At 37.9% G+C, this 26,074-nt stretch overlaps 1 protein-coding gene across 1 annotated transcript in view; it reads right to left on the reverse strand.

Moving 5' to 3' along the window:
* LOC128244845 (protein FAN-like) overlaps positions 1-26,074 on the reverse strand; it is a 73,859-nt gene that overhangs the window by 22,289 nt on the left and 25,496 nt on the right. The window contains exons 7-20 of the mRNA XM_052962948.1: positions 25,978-26,030; positions 24,844-24,976; positions 23,447-23,518; positions 15,947-16,055; positions 15,242-15,335; positions 14,838-14,920; positions 12,975-13,054; positions 12,378-12,532; positions 11,669-11,771; positions 10,678-10,747; positions 9,594-9,725; positions 6,329-6,371; positions 4,060-4,256; positions 3,634-3,727 (exon numbers count right to left, since the gene is read on the reverse strand). Of these exons, the coding sequence (XP_052818908.1) occupies positions 3,634-3,727; positions 4,060-4,256; positions 6,329-6,371; positions 9,594-9,725; positions 10,678-10,747; positions 11,669-11,771; positions 12,378-12,532; positions 12,975-13,054; positions 14,838-14,920; positions 15,242-15,335; positions 15,947-16,055; positions 23,447-23,518; positions 24,844-24,976; positions 25,978-26,030 (1,418 nt within the window). The remainder of the gene's footprint in view (positions 1-3,633; positions 3,728-4,059; positions 4,257-6,328; positions 6,372-9,593; positions 9,726-10,677; positions 10,748-11,668; positions 11,772-12,377; positions 12,533-12,974; positions 13,055-14,837; positions 14,921-15,241; positions 15,336-15,946; positions 16,056-23,446; positions 23,519-24,843; positions 24,977-25,977; positions 26,031-26,074) is intronic.

A 26,074-nucleotide genomic window follows, 5' to 3' on the forward strand; every position in this document is an offset into this window, starting at 1 on the left:
TAATTGACACAAATTGGCACTAGTTGATATTAAACAGATTGATCATTAATCCGTAGGAATTGATCGTCTAATCACAAGTTAAGGGTCGTGCAATCAAAGCTATTACCAATCGTATTTTTGATGAATATGCATGAATACATTATTGCTATCTGAACAATAAATACAAAAACAAATTTGTATATCTCTAAAAAAAACAAAAAACAAAAAACATTCTCACTAGCTTGTTGTTATAATGCCAAGGATACGTTGTATATATAAGCACTTACTATTGTAAAGAATTTTAAAATTTAGACATCTTTTTAAAATGTAGGCTGAGTCTAAAATGTTTGTATAAAAAAATATAGTATAATTAATTTCTATGATGTATTTGAAGTGTTTGATTTTAATGCATATGTGATTCTTAAGACATTATTTAAATATTGAATTTTTAACCAGAGATTTGGACATACTGTGTAGGATTATTTATATATATATATACAGTCCAAAGCACCCACGCTACGATTAAAGACGAAATGTTATAAATGTTATTAAATCTTTAGAAAAACTGTAAAACGTAGCGTGCTCGCCGAATGGGTATAACCCGATGGCGAGGGTAAATAAGAAATATTTTTTTAGCTCACCCCCCTTTATCTTTTCACTTTTCAATAAAAATTTCATCATTTTGCATCTTGTAATTGTGTTTTGAATTATTAATCGTTATTCCTGTATCATGACTACGGAAATATGCCTCCAACATTGACTTCAAGTGTTTGGAAGTATTTCATAAAATCCGAGGATGCTAATATCCTTCATTACAAAACACCGCAGAAATTGTAGGTCAATTAAATCAAACAATGCAATGAAATAAAATTACAATCGACTCTCAAATAATCAAAGCGTCATTTAACATGAAACCTGCTGATAAATAACAAACTCGAAAGCACGTGGCAGTAACCAAGCAACCACCTCGGCCGACGTGACTATCAAATTCGCGAGGTGTTTATGTGGTATTCATCATGAGTTTTATGACGTAAAATGAGTTGTTTAGCTTTGATTATAACATTATAAATTATTAAGACTGAGAAAGAATGAATGAAAAAGTAAAATCGCCATATGACGAATTATAAATTAAGTGGCCAATTATGTCAAATAACAGAAGGTTGGTGACATATAATAGGAAATTTACTTATTATGAAAACAATTTAATACGAGTATCCAGATAGTATTCGAATACTTGATACGAATATCCGGATACCGATTTGGTATCCGGTTTCCATCCCTAATTTTTTACTATTAACAGTATTATAACTGTGTATTTAATAGCTGAAAACGCAAACATATTAAATGATTGGTGAATGCTTAAAGATTTACTGCGATCTGCTATGGTCCCATAAGGTAGCAATACCGTGTTTTCTGCACATTTCTTTCAAATTAAACTCGGTAACCTCCATAAGATCTATTGTTTTCGACATTTGTTCATCCTTCTTGATATATTAAAACAATTGCATTAAATGTGTTAAATCTTATTTTTGAGTAATAGTGCACCTTTAAATGCATTATTATTATTATATAGATCAAAAATAATTTGCCTTATTAGGCTTATTAAATATAATGATGCATCAAAATTATAAAAAATAATTTAGAATCAACCTTCATTTAGCAACTTGAATGCATTATTATTATATGGATCAAAAATAATAAGCCTTATTAGGCATATTAAATATAATTATGCATCAAAATTATAAAAAATAATTTTGTATCAACCTTAATTAGCACCTTGAGAAACAGACAATATATTGCTAAGAAGGTAATTATTCATTTCAACTACTGCTCCTAATGCCTAATTGGATTCAAAACACCAACTATTTATGGCATTGCATGCATCTTGCATTACACCATAGTCACATCAAACACACACAAAACAAGAGGGCCCTGAAGGCTCTGTATCGCTCACCTGATCCAATTCAATTACCTTGCTGTAATAAGTACATTCTGATCAGGTTTCATATAGATAAAGTAGAAAATATGGCCTCAACAGTGTTTTAATAATGTTTTCTATGATTTGATTCTGTGACCTAGTTTTTGAACTCAGGTTACCCAGTTTCAAACTTGACATAGACTTTATAAACACAAACATTCTGACATAGTTTCATGGTGATCAAAGAGAGAATGTAACCTCTACAGTGTTTACAAAGTTTTTCTATGATTTGACCTAATGGCCTGGTTTTTGACCTCTGATTATCCAGTTTCAAACTCTACCTAAAGATCATCAAGAATAACATTCTGATCAAGTTCCATGAACATATGGTCATAAATGTGGCCTCTAGAGCGTTAACAAGTTTATCCTTAAATTTGACCTGGTGACCTATTTTTTGACCGCACATGACCCAGATTTGAACTTGGCCTAGAGCTAATCGATATAAACATTCTGAAAAAGTTTCATGAACATACAGTCATAAATGTGACCTCTTGAGTGCTAACAAGCTTTTCTTATGATTTGACCTAATGACCTAGTTTTTGACCACACATGACCAAGATTCAAACTTGACTTAGAGATTATTAATATAAACATTCTGACCAATTTTCATGAAGATACAGTAATAAATGTGACCTCAAGAGTGTTAACAAGCTTTTCCTTAAATTTGACCTGGTGACCTAGTTTTTGACCGCACATGACCCAGATTCGAACTTGGCCTAGAGCTAATCAATATAAACATGCTGACAAAGTTTCATGAACATACAGTCATAAATGTGACCTCTAGATTGCTAACAAGCTTTTCCTATGATTTGACCTGGTGACCTAGTTATTGACCGCGCATGACTCAGATTTAAACTTGACTTAAAGATTGTAATATAAACATTCTGACCAACTTTCATGAAGAAACATTTATAAATGAGACCTCTTGATTGTTAACAAGCTTTTCCTTAAATTTGACCTGGTGACCTAGTTTTTGACCGCAAACGACCAAGATTCGAACTTGGTTTAGAGTTAATCAATATATACATTCTGACTAAGTTTCATGAACATACAGTCATAAATGTGACCTCTAGAGTGTTAACAAGCTTTTCCTTCAATTTGACCTGGTGATCTAGTTTTTGACCACACATGACCCAGATTCGAACTTGACCTAGAGATTATCAATTTCAACATTCTGACCAAGTTTCCTGAAGATACAGTCATAAATGTGACCTCTATAGTGTTAACAAGCTTTTCCTTTAATTTGACCTGGTGACCTAGTTTTTAACCCCAGATGACCCAATATCGAACTCATCCAAGATTTTATTGAGGGTAACATTCTGACCAAGTTTCATTAAGATTGTGCCCAAATTGTGACCTCTGGAGTGTTAACAGTCAAATTGTTGACGATGGACGACGACGGACGACTACGACGGACGACGGACACAGGGTGATCACAATAGCTAAGCTTGAGCACTTCGTGCTCAGGTGAGCTAAAAATGAAAACATATATGTTTCAACATGTTTAAACATGAAACTGATAAATTCTATCACAACAATATCTTATCCTATCTTTCACCTAAGCATTATCTGCATGTTGACAGCACATTATAAATAACCCAATTCTTTAATACTATTATTATATTTCTTTTTTTCCCTAACACGCATAAATATCAAATGCAAATAGCCTCACTTACTGTTTATGAAGGGAAAAACGCAAAACCTCATTCAGTGATGAAAAATCAACCTTTCTTGGTAAAACCTTATTGGTCTCCGACATGTTTTCTTTATCTGAAAAGAGAGTTGACACATTCTGTGTGGTAAATACCTACTTACGGTAAACAAAATATAACTGTATAGATTTGAACATTTAATGGTTTTTAACATGGACAAAAAGCCAAAAAATTGAAAAACTTATGTTTTAGAAAAAACATTACTGCACATGATATTTATACTGCACAGTCAAACAATATTTACCAGCTTAAGCCATTATAAAGCATAAAATAACTATAATTGATTAACATTTAAACTTCACTGTCTCAGTTTTCACTATGTCACGTGACAGAACGGCTTTGATACTCGTATCTTTATTCACAAAACAAGTTTGGGTAGAATGGTCATACCACAATCTTTCTCTACCAGACACGACTGGTCCTTGACCGTTCCGTTGGCAGCGGCAACACTATGACTCCCGGAGATCGGGTGCTCAATCCTCGCCCCGTGCCTCACGGGGTGGGGGGTGGTAAATAACTGCTTGGGAACCTGCCCAAACTCCATTATCTGGATCTCTATGCACGCTCTCTCATTTGGGTCTGTTATACTTTAAAGATAAACTTTATACTTTACTGTACCAGTATGTCACCTGGGAGTCATGCTCTCTAAGTCACGTCCTTTATATTAAGTAGGTTCAGGCAACATCTCATAAAGTAACACAGTAGAAGACAATTGTAGTAAACTATAAATTTATGTATTCCCATCTATGGTGATTCTACTTCTTCACTATTTTCTTTAATTGCCATCAATGTGTTTTATATCACTTACTCTCATACTTTTCATGTTCAACACAAGTGGGAAAATCCACATGATGAATTAATCACTACGCCTTCAAGAAGTTACTAATAGGTTACTTTAATGATTAAGTGTCCTTTTCTTTATATTTAATTCAGTATAAGGACACATTCATCGAGTGTAAAGGCTATGTGGTCATTGGTATCATAAACCATCAATGAGTATTTCCTATGAAAAGCATTTATTCTGATTTAAATATCTTGGAAGTTTCACATATTGCAATTGTTATAAAAAAATTTTATTAAAGGTATATACCAAATATACTATGTCTCACTGTAAAGGAAGAATAGTAATACCATCTTGATTCTCTTGTTTATCTTACCGTTGTTCTCCTAATAATGCATACAAATCAAGCCGAGGTACAATTATTAAATAATATTCAAAATCTAAGTCTAGAGTCATGAGATATTGCCTCTCAAATGCACGTTGAAACTGAGAAACTTTTAACATGATTTGCTTGGTTTGCATTTGTCTATGGGCAGATTGTCCCGAACATTGTTAAAATTAAAAACCTGATAAACGACATCTTTGTTTAGTTTTAAACACGAAATATTTCATAATGTGCTCACATATGTAAATAAAAAAAAAATCAACTGAATCGGTTGTCTCAAAAATGGAACGAGATACAGAAGATGACATTTAAGTGTATCCATAAAATTTCCAGAGCAGTAATGATTTGAATGTTGACACTAGTTATGTTAACAACATTTTTATCTTTTACAAAGTTTTGAATAATCAGCCGAATGTGTGGCAAAAACATTGCTAATTACATCCAAACACGTTCTGTGTTACGTTTTTCAGCAATGACTAATACTAAAACTACAATTTTCATGTAAAAAATGCATATATGTGCATGTAACTCACACCAAAATTAAAAATGTACACCTACACCTATATTGGAATGTAGTACATACACCATCATTTAAATGTACATACATACACCTACATTTTGATGTAGTACATACACCTACATTTTGATGTAATACATACACCTACATTGGAATGTAGTACATACATCTACATTTTGATGTTGTACATACACCTACATTTTGATGAAGTACATACACCCACATTGGAATGTAGTACATACACCTAAAATTGAATGTAGTACATACACCTTCATTGGAATGTAGTACATACACCTTCATTGGAATGTAGTACATACACCTACATTTGAATGTAGTACATACACCCACATTGGAATGTAGTACATACACCTACATTTGAATGTAGTTCATACACCCACATTGGAATGTAGTACATACACCTACATTGGAATGTAGTACATACACCTACATTTGAATGTAGTACATACACCCACATTGGAATGTAGTACATACACCTAAATTTGAATGTAGTACATACACCTACATTGGAATGTAGTACATACACCTACATTGGAATGTAGTACATACACTTACATTGGAATGTAGTACATACACCTACATTGGAATGTAGTACATACACCAACATTGGAATGTAGTACATACACCTACATTTGAATGTAGTACATACACCTACATTTGAATGTAATACATACACCTACATTTGAATGTAGTACATACACCTACATTTGAATGTAATACATACACCTACATTTGAATGTAGTACATACACCTACATTGGAATGTAGTAAATACGCATACATTTGATGTTGTACATACACCTACATATTAATGCAGTACATACACCCACACTTGAATGTAGTACATACATCTACACTTAAATGTAGTACAAACATCAACATTCGAATATGGTACATACACATTTAATGTAGCCACACACAACAATGATTTCATGAACCTTGATTTCTGATTCAATTACCTGTCTAGATCCACTGCTCCTTCATATGTCATGTAGTAAAACACTGAAAACAAGATTATTACTATCATAAAAAGTAAATTTAATCAAATTGTATTCAAACTCAGGCAATTCTGTAGGGTTTACCAATACTCTTAATTTCAGATTATACAAGTGTTTTATCTACATTTTATCAATTTATTTACAACATTCACTACAGTAGGACTGGTGGAATATTAATCTAATATGAACCATTTGCTCATTTTTTTATGGGGTAACCCAACCCTTTGTAATAAAAGCTGCTGACCCAAGTAATTTAAATAAAACAAGAGCTGTCACAGTATGTGACGAATGCCCCCGAATGTGACATTGACCTACGAACAAGGTCAGTACATGAAAAGTTGATCTTGCCTTTACGTGTCAAATACATATGGCAAGTTATTTTAAATTGCCTCTGAACATAAAAAAATACCACCCATACTTGACAACCTACACTGTTATGTCCTTATATTCAGAATTCCCTTGTGAATAAACACTTAGTGTATCTTTCACCTTAGAGGTAGGGACATGGGTCTTGCACACGACACGTTGTCTTCATATGTGGAACACATGTAGCAAGTGATTTTAAAATCTGTCCATACAAGGGAAAGTAACAGCCCTGACACGACAACCTATACTCTATGTCCTTATATGCAGCACTCCATTGTGAATAAACACTAAGTGTGACCTTGACCTTTGAGGTAGGGACACGGGTCTTGCAGGCGACACGTCGTCTTGGTATGTGGAACACATGTGTCAAGTTTTTTTAAAATCTGTCCATACAAGGGAAAGTTACAGCCCGGACACGACAACCTTTACTCTATGTCCTTATATGCAGCACTCCATTGCGAATAAACACTATGTGTGACCTTGACCTTTGAGGCAGGGACACGGGTCTTGCACACGACACGTCGTCTTGGTATGTGGAACACATGTGGCAAGTTATTTTAAAATCTGTCCATACAAGAGAAAGTTACAGCCCGGACACGACAACCTATATTCTATGTCCTTATATGCAGCACTCCATTGTGAATAAACACTAAGTGTGACCTTGACCTTTGAGGTAGGGACACGGGTCTTGCAGGCGACACGTCGTCTTGGTATGTGGAACACATGTGGCAAGTTATTTAAAATCTGTCCATACAAGGGAAAGTTACAGCCCGGACACGACAACCTACACTCTATGTCGTTATATGCAGCACTCCATTGTAAATAAACTCTAAGTGTGACCTTGACCTTTGAGGTAGGGACACGGGTTTTGCACGCGACACGTCGTCTTGGTATGTGGAACACATTTGGCAAGTTATTTTAAAATCTGTCCATACAAGGGAAAGTTACAGCCCGGACACGACAACCTATACTCTATGTCCTTATATGCAGCACTCCATTGTAAATAAACACTAAGTGTGACCTTGACCTTTGAGGTAGGGACACGGGTCTTGCAGGCGACACATTGTCTTGGTATGTGGAACAGATGTGGCAAGTTATTTTAAAATCTGTCCATACAAGAGAAAGTTACAGCCCGGACACGACAACCTTTACTCTATGTCCTTATATGCAGCACTCCATTGTGAATAAACACTAAGTGTGACCTTGACCTTTGAGGTAGGGACACAGGTCTTGCACGCGACACGTCGTCTTGGTATGTGGAACACATGTGGCAAGTCATTTTAAAATCTGTCCATACAAGGGAAAGTTACAGCCCGGACACGACAACCTGTACTCTATGTCCTTATATGCAGCACTCCATTGTGAATAAACACTAAGTGTGACCTTGACCTTTGAGGTAGGGACACGGGTCTTGCACGCGACACGTCGTCTTGGTATGTGGTACACATGTGGCAAGTTATTTTAAAATCTGTCCATACAAGAGAAAGTTACAGCCCGGACACGACAACCTATACTCTATGTCCTTATATGCAGCACTCCATTGTGAATAAACACTAAGTGTGACCTTGAACTTTGAGGTAGGGACACGAGTCTTGCACGCCACACGTCGTCTTGGTATGTGGAACACATGTGGCAAGTTATTTTAAAATCTGTCCATACAAGGGAAAGTTACAGAGCCGGACGGACGGACGGACGGACAGACGGTGCGATTTTAATATGCCCACCTTCGGGGGCATAAAAAAAAAAATATATATATATATATATATTTTTCACAAAATATAGTTCCATAAGCAGGGCTTTAAGTTTGGAACCTAAATTGGTCCGGACCAGGGACATCCCCCCCCCATTGAGTTCTGCGGCATTTCTAACAAGAAACGCTGCAAACGTAAATATCTGCGGCCAGCGGGAAGCGGTCAGACGACAAAAAGTGAAACAGTTTTATGATTAATTTGCTTAATGCTACTACAGTGGGTCAACATTCAACTGATAATTTTGAATAATCATAAACATTATATCTAGATTTATAATCAGGGCTTTTATCTGTAAGTTTGATATCGACAACGAATTTTTCATTACAGTGTATTAAAATGATAGACTCTGCAGTAACTCAAGCGTGTAGCTGTTGATATCATAAAGGACTAGGTTAATTAATTCGGAATTTAAATGCTTTCGCGGATAAACAATGACAATTGTATTTATCTTTAAAACCTTTTTTAACCAGCAATGCTACTTTATTACAATTTAAAGTTAACAGTTTGTAATGATCGACGACATAGCAGATTGCTATGTGAAAATATGGACCGATTTTAACACCTAGTCAGGATAGCTGTTAGCACATAATTAACACATAATGAGTTTAATTGTGTCTTCTGTGAACTACCACTACACGTGATTGGGCCAATTGCAAGCGTCTGGTTTGGTCAAAATCGGTCCAGACCGGCAAATTGCCGGTGTTTAGAAGCCCTGTCCATAAAAACTGCAATATGGGTGACATTTGCAAGAAGTATCACTACTTGCAGGAAAATAATTTTGACATCAAGAATATATGAAAAAAAAAAATAATAATAATAAATGATATCCCTACCTACCCTACTGAGTAATTTTGGGGATGTTACTTTAAACAAACAATTATTTTTTAGGCTCTTCCAATCTTCTTCATGAATAGAAAGATTAATCAAAGGTAGTATAACCAAATGGTGATTCCTGTACCATGAATTCATCAAGCTCATTAGTACCATTATTTATCTAAATAATTCAAAATATTTATAACAAGATGCAAGGCCATCTAACATAAACCATTACCGACCAGATTCCAGGCTAACCTCAACCATTATGAAATCCATGCAAGGCTAACACCTACCATTATCTGCCTTCTCGGCCTCCTCTCCCCTCTGTTTGTAGCCAAATATCAAGTCAATCCAGTTGTGTATCTGCTTAGAGACATAATCACACTCAAGGGCCTCTCTCATCTTTCGAATAAACGCATAAGAATCTACAAAAAAAAATAAAAAAATGTCATCATAACAAGTTACTAATGACACTACTAGCCCTTGAGTGAATCTTGTACTGTGACAATAATGTCCTATACAGAGTAAAATAAATAAGGCATCACCTAGGATTTGTTAGGAGACATTGAATACCAACTCAGACAAGCTTGTTCTATCATCATGGACGTTAATATCCATAACCAAATTTTGTAATACAAAAAAGACTTTATTATATACCCATCATAAATCCACAAGCAATACATATCGCAAAATACGGTAGTCCGTATTCCACTCCAGTGCAATACGGCTGTATTTCTCTTTTGTGACGTCACGTCATAACAAGTATCGTTTTGCAATGTTAAAATGACGTCATTTTTTTTTGTCTTGGAAAGAGCAAATTTTTGCATAAATAACTGCAAACAGATGATAAAAGATTGCTGACAAATAATCAGATTTTCATTTTCCGTTCGAAAATTAATGTTTTATGGCTTAAACTGTTACCAACGGTTTAAGAAAAATGCATAAAACATCAGTTTTTTATCTTAAATATAAAAAAACTGCGATCTAGTTTTTGTCAGCTGTCCTCTATCACTGGTTTCCATGGATTTTCGCAAAACTTGGCTCATTCAAAGCCAAAAAATAAAAAAATTGTCAAAACGTTCAATCTGTGAGAGTGCAGCTTTAAAATGACATTTATTATGAAAACATGTGGCTTTTAAGTAATCTAACCAGTAACGTATACAATAAAAGGGTTATTAGTACTCTGTTTTGATCCGGAATGTCGTATTCGACTCTCGTGGATTCGAATACAACCTCCTGGATCAAAACGCAGTACTATATAATAACCCTAATTGTACAATTACCTTAACAACAATAATCATCATTCTCGTTTGTCCAAAAAGAGACAAACAAAACTGAGAAACTGACATGATCTAAAAATTCTTATAAAAGACCTACCCTCTGCCCAGGGAGGAAGTTCAACATTGCCTACAGGTCTTCCATCCTGCCTCACTCCAAAGTTACACACCTGGGCATACATAAAAGTCTGTACAATATATTACATGACTGCGGTTGAATCCTAAAGCTTGTTGTATGTTGCGTCACAAAGTCACATAAGGGTATTGACATTAAGGAAATCTTCTGTATTTCTGTAAACCTATTATCAGTGCCTATAAAAAGTAACTGCATGAACAGTTTTATAATATTTTTTTTTTAATCTTACATTACATTCTCATAGATCATCATGTTTCTATTTTTAACACTCAAATGTTGAAACCAAGAGCATTGCAGAGAGAATGTGAACCCTCATCCATTTATTTTACATTAAACAGCTGTCACAAAGGCACCGTCCTGGACAACTACACCGTTTATAAGTTTAAGTTTGGTGAAAAAAACATGGATCACTGTAAAGTCAGATAACATGCAAAACCTTAAGTAGAATTTCTCAGTCAAAAAAATAAAGGGGCAAAATTTGCAATATATGCAAGATAGAGTTTCCATACTTGATTGTATAAAGTTTATATGAAATACATCAAGTACTTGCTGAGTTATTGACTTTTCTGTGCTTACATGCAAAACCTTCACCAGATTTTCCAACTTGTATAATAAAGGCCTACAATTTTCATTAGTTATGTAGGTTGGATAATTCGAAACACATATCTAAAGTTTCAATGCAATACATGATGTATTTGCTCTGATAATGGAGCTTACATGGAAAACCTAAACCAACAAATGCTGACGCCGAAGCTGATGCTAGGGTGAGTAGTATAGTTCTCCTTATTTCTCAAAAAGTTGAACTAAAATTAGGGAATGGCCAATCAAGGTTTTTCTATAACACCTCAACTTTTTTGTTCAAACAACTAAGATTCAAATTAACAAAACTGACTAGTTTTAAGTAAAAGCAAAGCATATAAAGATATTTACATACTAGAGAAATGTATTATCTTACTCCAGTATTGACCATGAAGTTTCCATTGCTCTCATAGAACTCTGGAATCAGTTCCTTGAAGTCTGCAGCTCCATGTAGACAGTTCTGCCACAACTCCCACAGACTGGAATACAACATCTCTTGCCTCATACTTTCCAACACCATTTCAGTTATGTTATCTTATCCTTTAAACTGGAGGCTAAAACGATGGAGGATATACAGCAACATACTTGTAATTTCTTGACAAGTGTACCATGCAAATATTTGTATATTGAACTAAAATTCTGCAAAATAATGTGTCTGCTATGGAGAAACCACCATTTTGACAATTCAAGGGCTATAACTCTAGAGTGACATTGGTAAACCCACTGGTAATCAATCTCAGTCACAATTCTTTGCAAGTAACAATTGCTGCCAAGTTTTGTAAAGATTGGAAAAGAAATGTTTAAATTAAAGAGCGGAAATGAGAGTGACAAAGTGGATGCGAATGATGCCAGTGCACATGACCCCGATGTGTTTGACAGGTGACACAACAGTACACATGCAGTTTAAGACATTTTGAGGAGACACACAACAAATGAATGCCCTAGTGGACATGTGTGTAAGGCTTCAAAGGACATGCATCAACACTTGAACAGGTATCATAATGATGGGTGAATTTCTTAAAACCCAGAATTTTAAAACCAAATAGTGGTACAAACAACATATATTTTGTCATAATTTCTTCTACCTGTTAAACATTCTGTCTGGCTGATCAAACTTGCCGTTCTGCAGACAGAGGACATACTCTGGGGCCAGGCGAGACAAGTAGAACAGTACGTAGCCTGGTGTTGAGTAGTGGGCTCCGTACAGGAACTTCGGCTCAGGCATGTCATCGTAACGCTCCTGAAAGCAAAGGTCATAAACTCAGAATCATTTTATGCTGCACTGTAAATTTGGCTCAGACACTTTGTCATAGTCAAATATATAAGCTGTTTAAGATATCTTATATACTAGGAATCTTGAACCAATTCTGGGTAATAACCAGTACTAAAAATCAATAAAGCTCCTAGCAGGTATCAAATCTGGGAATCTATATCATGGTTGCCTTTTGTAAAAGGGCAAAAAATGAAACTATAAACTTGTTAGGATTAATCAACTAATTCAAAGAATGAGAACAAACCGTCTTTGTCAAAATAACCAGCACATCTTTTCTCTTTTCTTTTTAAGTCGTTTCAACCAAATTAGATAAAACAATAAAACATGCAGAGTATGTTTGATAAATGAGCTTTTATCAACTAATGAAAAGTACTTTTCTGAAGCTAAATGTACGTGGAGGTGGTCTTACCTTCATCCTTGCAAGTCGCTCTTCACTCAGGGCTCCTATGGGCTTGCTGAGGTCTCGGAATGTTTCTGGGTTTTCCAGGTCTGCACACATACAACACAAGTATTCATTCATTCGTTGCAATGTCAAGAAAATCAGATTTGTGCCTTTGCTCTTTAGGTCAATTAAACATAGGTAGTTTAGACAGTTTATCAACACTACACAGAGACATTATGTCCATGAGTAAACATATGTCAAAATGTATACATTCAGTGGACAAGAAATCAAAAAAAATATCACAAGGCAGTCCAAAGGACGGCTATATCCCCTCTATTTAGCATTGTCATAATATGGACCCGAAACTTCATGATGGATTACTGGCACAAATTGCAATTGGTTCGAGTTCTTGGATCAAATTCAGTTATTGTTGATAAAAGTACATAAAATGTATAAGGTCAATAAAACCGGTAAGAATTGACATGTCTACACTGCTCAATGTAAAAAGCCCGGACACAAGCATGTGTACTCTGACCTTTAAATGTCAGATGTGACTTTGACCTTGAGGTATGGACCCGGGTCAAGGTCACTGCACATCGTCTCAATAAGGACAACATTTGTACCAAGTAATATGGTAATCCATCAATGCAAAAGTAAGTTATAACACGGACATCAGCATGTGTACTCTGACCATTAAATGTCTCATGTGACCTTGACCTTTGTCATATGGACCTGGGTCAAGATCACGGAATGCATAATAAGTTATATTGCGGACATGAGCATGTGTACTCTGACCTTTAAATGTCTCGTGTGGCCATGACCTTTGAGGTATGGACCCGGGTCAAGGTCACAGCACATCGTCTCAATGAGGACAACATTTGTACCAAGTAATATGGTTATCCATCAATGCATAAGTAAGTTATAGCGCGGACACGAGCATGTGTACTCTGACCTTTAAATGTCTTGTGTGACCTTGACCTTTGAGGTATGGACCCGGGTCGAGGTTACTGCACATCGTCTCAATGAGGACAACATTTGTACCAAGTAAAATGGTAATCCATCAACGCATAAGTAAGTTATAGCCCGGACACGAAATGTTACAGCCAGACAGACAGAAGGACAGACGGACGGACAGAGGGCTGAAGGACGGACGGACAGATGGACGGACGGACAGACTGACTCCGTGGCGGGGATTAAAAATATATGATAAAGAGAAAAATCATTGGACAGATTACAAAATCAAAATATTTGTAAATATAGATAAATATATATGCATAAAACATACAGTATATGATAAAACCCAGCATAAATCATATAGTATATGATAATACCCAACATAAAACATCTAGTATATGATAATACCAAGCATAAAACATATAGTATAAGATTATATTCACCATAAAACATATATAGTATGATATCCAACATAAAACATACAGTATAAGATAATACCCACCATAAAACATACCGGTAAGGTTAAATATTAGAACCCAGCATAAAGCATTTAGTATATGATAATACCCACCATAAAACATAAGGTTAAATATTAGAACCCAGCATAAAACATATAGTATATGATAATACCCAGCATAAAACATATAATCCCAGAATAAAACATCCCCAACAAATGGTTGGGTAAATACCAGTAGAAAGCAAGCAACATTCAAGTATAGAATGCTTTGGTACATTCTGGCATTAACCCAATTATTTATGTTTAACCAAAAAAGGTGCTGATGTGTGAATAGAAGACCATTGAATATTTACATGAAACCGTCATAGCATTGCTGCACCCTGGGAAGTATCTTAAGGTAATGAATTTCATTTATGATGAGTTTACTTTGACAAATCCAAGAAATAAAAGACATGGTATTTCTTCCATTATATTCTTACCGAGTCTTGTGCTGGTAAAGTCCTGTATCACCCAGGGCATGACAGGGTACTGGGTCAGGTCATAGAAACTCCGGTCAGCAGCGCTGTAGGTAAAAAACACATTAAGTGTTGTTTAAAACAAAACAGATATATGCTATAAGTTCAAAATTGTAAACAAAAAGAGATGGGAACTTAGTCAATGCTTATTTATTTAGCCTGAATGTGAAGTTACATTACATGTTTTTGAAGCTGACAATAATGCAGAGGTCATGAAAAGGTTGCACATGTGAGACTTGGAGTCTTCGACTATAGGTTGTCACCCATACCATCACATTCTTACCAATGTATAGAAACTTGAAAATAATTATAATGATAAACTTGCCATTGATAAAACTACAGCTTTGAGTAAGTAGGATGTCAGGTACCTGTTTAAGTACATAAGGTAGTCATAGTTTGATATGACACCATTCTGCCACTTCAATGTCATGTCCTGCTGCTCGGAACTCTCCACACTTACGTCTGAAACCACATACACAATCATCTTACCATATTTCGATATGAACTGTTTAAATGCAATGCTACAAACTTAAACATTACCACATAAGCTAATAATTGAAAGAAGAGTTTGTCATACATATTGTGAAATGGTTAAAAGTTTACAATTTAGAATTATGCATAATTTTTCAGTTAACTATTTTGTGCAATGATTTTGTCCAACTAAACCATTCTGAGCCATGATTTTGCCAGTCTATCAATTTGAGCCATGATTTTGTTCAACTTTACCATTTCCAGCAATGATTTTGATGAAATTACCCCTTTTCACCATAATTTACCATTTAAGTCATGACTTATCTCTGTAATACCTTTTTTGAGCCATACCTACCCATGTTTTTACATATGGAACCATTATATTAGTAACCTATCATTAGTAAGCGCTATCATTTTCCCCAATGAGCCATGATTCGTGCCATACTTTTTGAGTCAATATTTACCTTTAAAAAATGACTTACATCTATGAGCAAATGTTTACTTCCATGAACCATAATTTCACATTAGGGCTATAATGTTCCTGTTTGAGCTACAAATTCTCTTTTCTGAACCACAACTTTCCTCTAAGAGTCAAGAATTACCTTTCTGAGCCATAATTTTGTCATGCAAGTTATCCCTCTCAGCTGGAGACTTGCAGGACAGGTACAGATGTGGACATGAGGCTGATTCCCTGCAAATAATTTCCAGACCCTGAAAACAAATATCGGCTATTCTTAAACTCATCCACAAGTAATTATAATATACATAATTGTTTTACTGATATTAAGGATTCTCGCAGCAACTTATTTATCATAAAATGATTGTGAAAGAAGTTATTAAAACATTAAATTAATCACTCTCGTTGGCACAATCTTATGCGTGAGTGTGGTCTTGTGGTGAGGGGGAAAGCAAAGTACCCGGAAGAAACCCACTTGTCCAGCTTGGTGACCAAAAACTAAACTCACATGCGCGTATGTGATATTAAATGTACATAACAAGCATTAGTGCTACACCCTTGCAAGTATCAGTGCTACACTCTTGCATGTATCAGTGCTACACCCTTGCATGTATCAGTGCTACACCCTTGCAAGTATCAGTGCTACACCCTTGCAAGTATCAGTGCTACATCCTTGCAAGTATCAGACAGTGCTACACCCTTGCATGTATCAGTGCTACACCCTTGCATGTATCAGTGCTACACCCTTGCAAGTATCAGTGCTACACCCTTGCAAGTATCAGTGCTACATCCTTGCAAGTATCAGACAGTGTTACACCCTTGCAAGTATCAGTGCTACACCCTTGCAAGTATCAGTGCTACATCCTTGCAAGTATCAGACAGTGTTACACCCTTGCATGTATCAGTGCTACATCCTTGCATGTATCAGTGCTACATCCTTGCATGTATCAGTGCTACACCCTTGCATGTATCAGTGCTACACCCTTGCATGTATCAGTGCTACATCCTTGCATGTATCAGTGCTACATCCTTGCATGTATCAGTGCTACGCCCTTGCATGTATCAGTGCTACACCCTTGCATGTATCAGTGCTACACCCTTGCATGTATCAGTGCTACATCCTTGCATGTATCAGTGCTACACCCTTGCATGTATCAGTGCTACGCCCTTGCATGTATCAGTGCTACATCCTTGCATGTATCAGTGCTACACCCTTGCATGTATCAGTGCTACGCCCTTGCATGTATCAGTGCTACACCCTTGCATGTATCAGTGCTACACCCTTGCATGTATCAGTGCTACACCCTTGCATGTATCAGTGCTACACCCTTGCATGTATCAGTGCTACATCCTTGCATGTATCAGTGCTACGCCCTTGCATGTATCAGTGCTACACCCTTGCATGTATCAGTGCTACACCCTTGCATGTATCAGTGCTACATCCTTGCATGTATCAGTGCTACACCCTTGCATGTATCAGTGCTACACCCTTGCATGTATCAGTGCTACACCCTTGCATGTATCAGTGCTACACCCTTGCATGTATCAGTGCTACACCCTTGCATGTATCAGTGCTACACCCTTGCATGTATCAGTGCTACACCCTTGCATGTATCAGTGCTACATCCTTGCATGTATCAGTGCTACGCCCTTGCATGTATCAGTGCTACACCCTTGCATGTATCAGTGCTACACCCTTGCATGTATCAGTGCTACATCCTTGCATGTATCAGTGCTACACCCTTGCATGTATCAGTGCTACGCCCTTGCATGTATCAGTGCTACATCCTTGCATGTATCAGTGCTACACCCTTGCATGTATCAGTGCTACGCCCTTGCATGTATCAGTGCTACACCCTTGCATGTATCAGTGCTACACCCTTGCATGTATCAGTGCTACACCCTTGCATGTATCAGCGCTACATCCTTACATGTATCAGTGCTACACCCTTGCATGTATCAGTGCTACATCCTTGCATACATGTATCAGTGCTACACCCTTGCATGTATCAGTGCTAAACCCTTGCAAGTATCAGTGCTACACCCTTGCATGTATCAGTGCTACACCCTTGCATGTATCAGTTCTACACCCTTGCATGTATCAGTGCTACACCCTTACATGTATCAGTGCTACATCCTTGCATGTATCAGTGCTAAACCCTTGCATGTATCAGTGCTACATCCTTACATGTATCAGTGCTACATCCATGCAAGTATCATTGCTACACCCTTGCATGTATCAGTGCTACACCCTTGCATGTATCAGTGTTACATCCTTGCAAGTATCAGACAGTGCTACACCCTTGCATGTATCAGTGCTACATCCTTGCATGTATCAGTGCTACACCCTTGCATGTATCAGTGCTACACCCTTGCATGTATCAGTGTTATACCCTTGCATGTATCAGTGCTACACCCTTGCATGTATCAGTGCTACACCCTTGCATGTATCAGTGCTACATCCTTGCATATATGTATCAGTGCTACACCCTTGCATGTATCAGTGCTACATCCTTGCATGTATCAGTGCTACACCCTTGCATGTATCAGTGCTACGCCCTTGCATGTATCAGTGCTACACCCTTGCATGTATCAGTGCTACACCCTTACATGTATCAGTGCTACATCCTTGCAAGTATCAGTGCTACATCCTTGCAAGTATCAGACAGTGCTACACCCTTGCATGTATCAGTGCTACACCCTTGCATGTATCAGTGCTACACCCTTGCATGTATCAGTGCTACACCCTTGCATGTATCAGTGCTACACCCTTACATGTATCAGTGCTACATCCTTGCATACATGTATCAGTGCTACACCCTTGCATGTATCAGTGCTACACCCTTGCATGTATCAGTGCTACACCCTTGCATGTATCAGTGCTACACCCTTGCATGTATCAGTGCTACACCCTTGCATGTATCAGTGCTACACCCTTGCATGTATCAGTGCTACACCCTTGCATGTATCAGTGCTACACCCTTGCATGTATCAGTGCTACACCCTTGCATGTATCAGTGCTACACCCTTACATGTATCAGTGCTACATCCTTGCAAGTATCAGTGCTACACCCTTGCATGTATCAGTGCTACACCCTTACATGTATCAGTGCTACACCCTTGTAAGTATCAGTGCTACACCCTTGCATGTATCAGTGCTACACCCTTGCATGTATCAGTGCTACACCCTTGCATGTATCAGTGCTACATCCATGCATGTATCAGTGCTACATCCTTGCATGTATCAGTGCTACACCCTTGCATGTATCAGTGCTACACCCTTGCATGTATCAGTGCTACACCCTTGCATGTATCAGTGCTACACCCTTGCATGTATCAGTGCTACACCCTTGCATGTATCAGTGCTACACCCTTGCATGTATCAGTGCTACACCCTTGCATGTATCAGTGCTACACCCTTGCATGTATCAGTGCTACACCCTTGCATGTATCAGTGCTACACCCTTGCATGTATCAGTGCTACATCCTTGCATGTATCAGTGCTACACCCTTGCATGTATCAGTGCTACATCCATGCATGTATCAGTGCTACATCCTTGCATGTATCAGACAGTGCTACACCCTTGCATGTATCAGTGCTACACCCTTACATGTATCAGTGCTACATCCTTACATGTATCAGTGCTACACCCTTACATGTATCAGTGCTACACCCTTGCATGTATCAGTGCTACACCCTTGCATGTATCAGTGCTACACCCTTACATGTATCAGTGCTACATCCTTACATGTATCAGTGCTACACCCTTACATGTATCAGTGCTACACCCTCACATGTATCAGTGCTACACCCTTGCATGTATCAGTGCTACACCCTTACATGTATCAGTGCTACACCCTTACATGTATCAGTGCTACATCCTTACATGTATCAGTGCTACACCCTTGCATGTATCAGTGCTACATCCTTACATGTATCAGTGCTACACCCTTGCATGTATCAGTGCTACATCCTTGCATGTATCAGTGCTACACCCTTGCATGTATCAGTGCTACACCCTTGCATGTATCAGTGTTACACCCTTGCATGTATCAGTGCTACATCCTTGCATACATGTATCAGTGCTACACCCTTGCATGTATCAGTGCTACATCCTTACATGTATCAGTGCTACACCCTTGCATGTATCAGTGCTACACCCTTGCATGTATCAGTGCTACACCCTTGCATGTATCAGTGCTGCACCCTTGCATGTATCAGTGCTACACCCTTGCATGTATCAGTGCTACACCCTTGCATGTATCAGTGCTACACCCTTGCATGTATCAGTGCTACATCCTTGCATGTATCAGTGCTACACCCTTGCATGTATCAGTGCTACATCCTTACATGTATCAGTGCTACACCCTTACATGTATCAGTGCTACACCCTTGCATGTATCAGTGCTACATCCTTACATGTATCAGTGCTACATCCTTGCATGTATCAGTGCTACACCCTTGCATATATCAGTGCTACACCCTTGCATGTATCAGTGCTACATCCTTGCATGTATCAGTGCTACACCCTTGCATGTATCAGTGCTACACCCTTGCATGTATCAGTGCTACACCCTTGCATGTATCAGTGCTACACCCTTGCATGTATCAGTGCTACACCCTTACATGTATCAGTGCTACACCCTTGCATGTATCAGTGCTACACCCTTGCATGTATCAGTGCTACATCCTTGCATGTATCAGTGCTACACCCTTGCATGTATCAGTGCTACACCCTTGCATGTATCAGTGCTACACCCTTGCATGTATCAGTGCTACACCCTTACATGTATCAGTGCTACACCCTTACATGTATCAGTGCTACATCCTTACATGTATCAGTGCTACATCCTTGCATGTATCAGTGCTACACCCTTACATGTATCAGTGCTACACCCTTACATGTATCAGTGCTACACCCTTACATGTATCAGTGCTACACCCTTGCATGTATCAGTGCTACACCCTTGCATGTATCAGTGCTACACCCTTACATGTATCAGTGCTACACCCTTGCATGTATCAGTGCTACACCCTTGCATGTATCAGTGCTACATCCTTGCATGTATCAGTGCTACACCCTTGCATGTATCAGTGCTACATCCTTGCATGTATCAGTGCTACACCCTTACATGTATCAGTGCTACACCCTTGCATGTATCAGTGCTACATCCTTGCATGTATCAGTGCTACACCCTTGCATGTATCAGTGCTACACCCTTACATGTATCAGTGCTACACCCTTGCATGTATCAGTGCTACATCCTTGCATGTATCAGTGCTACACCCTTGCATGTATCAGTGCTACACCCTTACATATATCAGTGCTACACCCTTGCATGTATCAGTGCTACACCCTTGCATGTATCAGTGCTACACCCTTGCATGTATCAGTGCTACACCCTTGCATGTATCAGTGCTACACCCTTGCATGTATCAGTGCTACATCCTTGCAAGTATCAGACAGTGCTACACCCTTGCATGTATCAGTGCTACACCCTTACATGTATCAGTGCTACACCCTTGCATGTATCAGTGCTACATCCTTGCAAGTATCAGACAGTGCTACACCCTTGCATGTATCAGTGCTACACCCTTACATGTATCAGTGCTACATCCATGCATGTATCAGTGCTACATCCTTGCATGTATCAGTGCTACACCCTTACATGTATCAGTGCTACACCCTTGCATGTATCAGTGCTACACCCTTGCATGTATCAGTGCTACACCCTTGCATGTATCAGTGCTACATCCTTGCATGTATCAGTGCTACACCCTTGCATGTATCAGTGCTACACCCTTACATGTATCAGTGCTACACCCTTGCATGTATCAGTGCTACATCCTTGCATGTATCAGTGCTACACCCTTGCATGTATCAGTGCTACACCCTTACATATATCAGTGCTACACCCTTGCATGTATCAGTGCTACACCCTTGCATGTATCAGTGCTACACCCTTGCATGTATCAGTGCTACACCCTTGCATGTATCAGTGCTACACCCTTGCATGTATCAGTGCTACATCCTTGCAAGTATCAGACAGTGCTACACCCTTGCATGTATCAGTGCTACACCCTTACATGTATCAGTGCTACACCCTTGCATGTATCAGTGCTACATCCTTGCAAGTATCAGACAGTGCTACACCCTTGCATGTATCAGTGCTACACCCTTACATGTATCAGTGCTACATCCATGCATGTATCAGTGCTACATCCTTGCAAGTATCAGTGCTACACCCTTGCATGTATCAGTGCTACACCCTTGCATGTATCAGTGCTACATCCTTGCATGTATCAGTGCTACATCCTTACATGTATCAGTGCTACACCCTTGCATGTATCAGTGCTACACCCTTACATGTATCAGTGCTACACCCTTGCATGTATCAGTGCTACACCCTTGCATGTATCAGTGCTACACCCTTGCATGTATCAGTGCTACACCCTTGCATGTATCAGTGCTACACCCTTGCAAGTATCAGTGCTACACCCTTGCATGTATCAGTGCTACACCCTTGCATGTATCAGTGCTACACCCTTGCATGTATCAGTGCTACATCCATGCATGTATCAGTGCTACACCCTTGCATGTATCAGTGCTACACCCTTGCATGTATCAGTGCTACACCCTTGCATGTATCAGTGCTACACCCTTGCAAGTATCAGTGCTACACCCTTGCATGTATCAGTGCTACACCCTTGCATGTATCAGTGCTACACCCTTGCATGTATCAGTGCTACACCCTTGCAAGTATCAGACAGTGCTACATCCTTGCATGTATCAGTGCTACATCCTTGCAAGTATCAGTGCTACATCCTTGCAAGTATCAGACAGTGCTACATCCTTGCAAGTATCAGACAGTGCTACACCCTTGCATGTATCAGTGCTACACCCTTATTAGTATCAGTGCTACACCCTTGCATGTATCAGTGCTACATCCTTGCAAGTATCAGTGCTACACCCTTGCATGTATCAGTGCTACACCCTTGCATGTATCAGTGCTACACCCTTGCATGTATCATACAGTGCTACACCCTTGCATGTATCAGTGTTACATCCTTGCAAGTATCAGACAGTGCTACACCCTTGCATGTATCAGTGTTACATCCTTGCAAGTATCAGTGCTACACCCTTGCATGTATCAGTGCTACACCCTTGCATGTATCAGTGCTACATCCTTGCACGTATCAGACAGTGCTACACCCTTGCATGTATCAGTGTTACACCCTTGCAAGTATCAGACAGTGCTACACCCTTGCATGTATCAGTGTTACACCCTTGCAAGTATCAGACAGTGCTACACCCATGCATGTATCAGTGTTACACCCTTGCAAGTATCAGACAGTGCTACACCCTTGCATGTATCAGTGCTACACCCTTGCATGTATCATTGCTACACCCTTGTAAGTATCAGTGCTACACCCTTGCATGTATCAGTGCTACATCCTTGTAAGTATCAGACAGTGCTACACCCTTGCATGTATCAGTGCTACACCCTTGCATGTATCAGACAGTGCTACACCCTTGCAGGTATCAGTGCTACACCCTTGCATGTATCAGTGCTACACCCTTGCAAGTATCAGTGCTACACCCTTGCATGTTGCATTATGTTGTATTATACTTAAGGTACTTACAATTTGTTTCAGCAGAAACCTTCTCTTTGTCATAGACTGGATGTCTTTCAGCCTCACTTTAATTAGCGTTGTCTGGAAAATAGGCGTCAGATTATTCCATTTATCAAATTACTGGTTAAGTTACAGGAAATAAAAAAAAAGGTTATTATATTATAATTAAGCTCAATCTCATAAGTACTTCACCAAGTTGAATAACTCTGAAGAGCTATAAACAGTCTAGAACTAGACAGTAATATGTTTCTAATTGAAGTGGTTATAACTCTATCTGCATTAATGACATAAGGCTTAGTTTACAAAACCAAAGGAAAACAGTATTTTATTCCATACCAAGGACAATGTTTATGATATTACAAACTATTGCCAGAAGCAACCAAGTGACATTCAACAAAAAAGGTTTGAGTTCCATCTGGTATAAACCCCACAAACTATAGACCTTTATTATGTGTGCTTCACTGGCAAGCCTAAAAATAGCATTTAACTGCAAAAGTATTTGAATATAAAAAAATGAGTTTTTCATAAGTGTTTTAGGTTATCACCAAAAGAAAATATATTTAGACCCATGTTAATTGGATACTGGTAAATTGCAAGTATTTTCTCAATGCTAAAAAATCTTGACATCTTATAAATTTCTTTGAAGAGCCTCTCTAGTTATTAAAAGAGTTTCGATTGATGGTTTAATTACTGCAATAGGCCAATTATTATGTTGAAGAGAACATTTCAAATCCTTATCAGTGAAAAGGTCATGAATAAACAGACTTTATTTAAGCTAAAATCATAAGAAGATTTTTTGACAAGAAACCCCGCAATGAGACAAAACCATGTTTTCAATAATTGACAGAAAAACTTCAGCCTTCATTGTGAGATTCAGTTTCAACTGTGTTTTTTTCTCTCTATTTTTACAGTGATTTTAGGGGCACCAAATGCAATCCATAAACTCTTCCTACATACCAAGTTTGGTCACAGTATGTCAACTCTAACTAAAGCTATTCAGTACGTTTTTCTATTTTAAGTAACAGTGACCTTGACACTATGGGCCCCAAATGCAATTCAAAGATAGGTCTTTATAAACTCTTCCTATACACTAAATTTGGTTGCCCTATGTCAACTCTAACTAAAGCTATTCAATTTCAACCATTTATCTATTTTTAGGAACAGTGACCTTGACCCTAGGATCCCAAAATGCAATTGATTGAAAGATTTCCATAAACACTGCCTAATTAACAAGTTTAGTCAAGACATGTCAACCCTAACTTTAGTTATTCAGTTGCAATCATTTTTCTATTTTTAGTTTCAGTGACCTTTACCTTGACCCCAGGGGCCGCAAACACAATCCCATGAAAGGGCTCCATAAACTAGCGGAATTATCTTGTCTATCTTAACAAAAGAAAGTTACTTACAGTTTCTGCATTGTTGTAGGGTTGGAAATAGAGCCTTGATGTAGTAACCATAACTCTGCCTGGATTGGTCACAAGCGGAGTTATCTTGTCTGCCTGACACTCAAGCTCAATTTTCTCATACAAGTCATCCAACCTGGGTTTAGAAAGAGCTTTCATGTATCCAAAATTGTCACATGCTTCTCTGGATCACCCAACAAAACCATCCCCATCAGGTGAACATTTCAGTTTTGCGGAAAATGTCATAAATATTAAGCCCTTGCAAAAGTGATCTATCTGATGAGTAAACATCGTATTTATATAGTACAAACACTTTAATGTTACTATAACACTGGACATTAATTAGTATAGCTGCTTTTTGGAGCATTTTTATAACAAGCTAGCAGACATGTGAACTCAATCATGTGACATTTTGATAAATAATTATATGTGTGCCAAAAACAAGATCAAATATGTGTCTTTCATTACAACCAATACATTACAATCAACCATGGCATAAGATATATTGTCTTTTCAAGAATCATATTCAATGATACTGAAGTTCAATAGAATCAAAAACTCAATTTCCCAATTGTTCAAGGGTTGGAAAAATAAAGTTGTGATAAAGTAGCCGTTACTGTGCTAGTGACTAACCCCGGCAGAAGTTTGGTGATGTAGCAACCATAACTCTGCCGGTGTTAGTGGCTAGCAGAGTTATCTGTCTTTAACTACAACCAATACATTACAATAATTCTTAAAGAATGTTTTACTTGAAAGATTGAAGTATTTTTGTACTTGTTTCCATGTGATTCGATTTGTTTATAAATATGATTTTAAAAAAACACTGAAAAATCAAAAAGCACCAGCAAAATAACCTTTTCATACATCTGGCTGAAAACTGTGGTAGGATTCTAAATACACTTTTTTAGTGTTTTCTGTTAACCAATGTCAAACATATCTAAAACCTGATACAAAACAGGGCGACAAAAAGTCTCATGTTTCTGTGTTATCTATTCTAAAAGTATTTCATTGATTGTTGAAACTTAGAATTAAAGGTTAAGTTTGACATGTTTTGCACATTAGAAAAACATTTAATATGTCATAAAATTCTCCAACAACATAAATGTTATGAAACACTTATTTTTCTAAGACACTTACCAGCTTGTGTTGAATTTCACTCGTGACTGCCTTGATTGAACAATGGCAGTGATCTGTAACAAGATAGGGAGAAAAAAGGTCTACTACTGGCCCCAAT

This window comes from Mya arenaria, chromosome 8, assembly GCF_026914265.1.
Source record: "Mya arenaria isolate MELC-2E11 chromosome 8, ASM2691426v1".
Classification (NCBI taxonomy): Eukaryota; Metazoa; Mollusca; class Bivalvia; order Myida; family Myidae; genus Mya; species Mya arenaria.